This window comes from Sinocyclocheilus anshuiensis, unplaced genomic scaffold, assembly GCF_001515605.1.
Source record: "Sinocyclocheilus anshuiensis isolate Anshui unplaced genomic scaffold, SAMN03320099.WGS_v1.1 C32323064, whole genome shotgun sequence".
NCBI lineage: Eukaryota > Metazoa > Chordata > Actinopteri > Cypriniformes > Cyprinidae > Sinocyclocheilus > Sinocyclocheilus anshuiensis.
In genome coordinates this window covers 1-869 of record NW_015614810.1, presented here as the reverse complement: position 1 = coordinate 869, position 869 = coordinate 1, and the positions used below count along the sequence as shown (strand labels likewise).

The window sequence follows — 869 nt, the reverse complement described above, 5'->3', positions numbered from 1 at the left end:
CGAGCATGTGGACTCACTGGTCGGTTTTCCTGAGCAAATGGCTGACAAGTTGTTCTCGGCCGCTGAAGAGAGACACAAATTCACTGAGCCCCATACTGCACCCAGAGCACTGCAGGTCTTCTGTGAGGCCTATGGAGAACTAGTGCTGAGATCCCTGTGTTTGAGAAACAGGTGAGAAGTAAACACAATCTCATGGCTGTCTGCCTAAGTAGACGTCCAAAATGCTGCCTAGGTAGGCATTTATACCCCGCATAGAAACCAGTGCATTTACATCAGTGTGATTGTGTTTTCAGGAATCTTATGATATCCGAAAGGCTGGAAGAGATCAGACAGTTTCAGAGTCTGGAGTGCCTGGACCTCTATGGATGTAGATTAGGTGACAACCATGAGGTTTTTAAATACATAACCTCTGAAGCCCTGGCTAGGTATGGAAACTTCATCGTCTCATTCATTGGCATAGTTGCATAAATAAAATGAACATTTCAGATGGTTTATTGTGTGTACAGTTTGTTTTACTTTGTGATAAAGAGTGAAGTCACTTTCTTTTTCCTCTTCACATTTCCTTTTTTTCTGTAGTCTTGTGAAGCTTTTCATAGGTGCAAACTGCCTTTCTGATGCAGGACTGCAGAGACTGACCGCGCCGGTGAGGGTGATGAAGAAAGGTCTAGAAAATCTGCAGCTTTTGGAACTCTCTGGTAAGTTTATGGATTTGTCTAGTCAGATAAACTACTATTCAAATGTTTGAGGTCAGTATAAATATTTTTTATTCAGCAAGGATGCCTTAAAACAAAACTGACAATAAAGACATTTAGAATGCCTTTACTGACATTTAGAATGTTACAAAAGATTTCTATTTCAAATAAATGCTG

General features: G+C 40.7%; 1 protein-coding gene across 1 annotated transcript; it reads left to right on the top strand.

Moving 5' to 3' along the window:
- Positions 1-6: 6 nt before the first annotated feature.
- On the top strand, positions 7-695 carry LOC107682545 (leucine-rich repeat-containing protein 42-like; the record flags this gene model as incomplete). Its single annotated transcript, XM_016478749.1, has 3 exons — positions 7-171; positions 294-425; positions 577-695. Coding segments are annotated over exons 1-3 (385 nt in total), but the record flags the coding sequence as incomplete, so codon positions are not given.
- Positions 696-869: the final 174 nt, after the last annotated feature.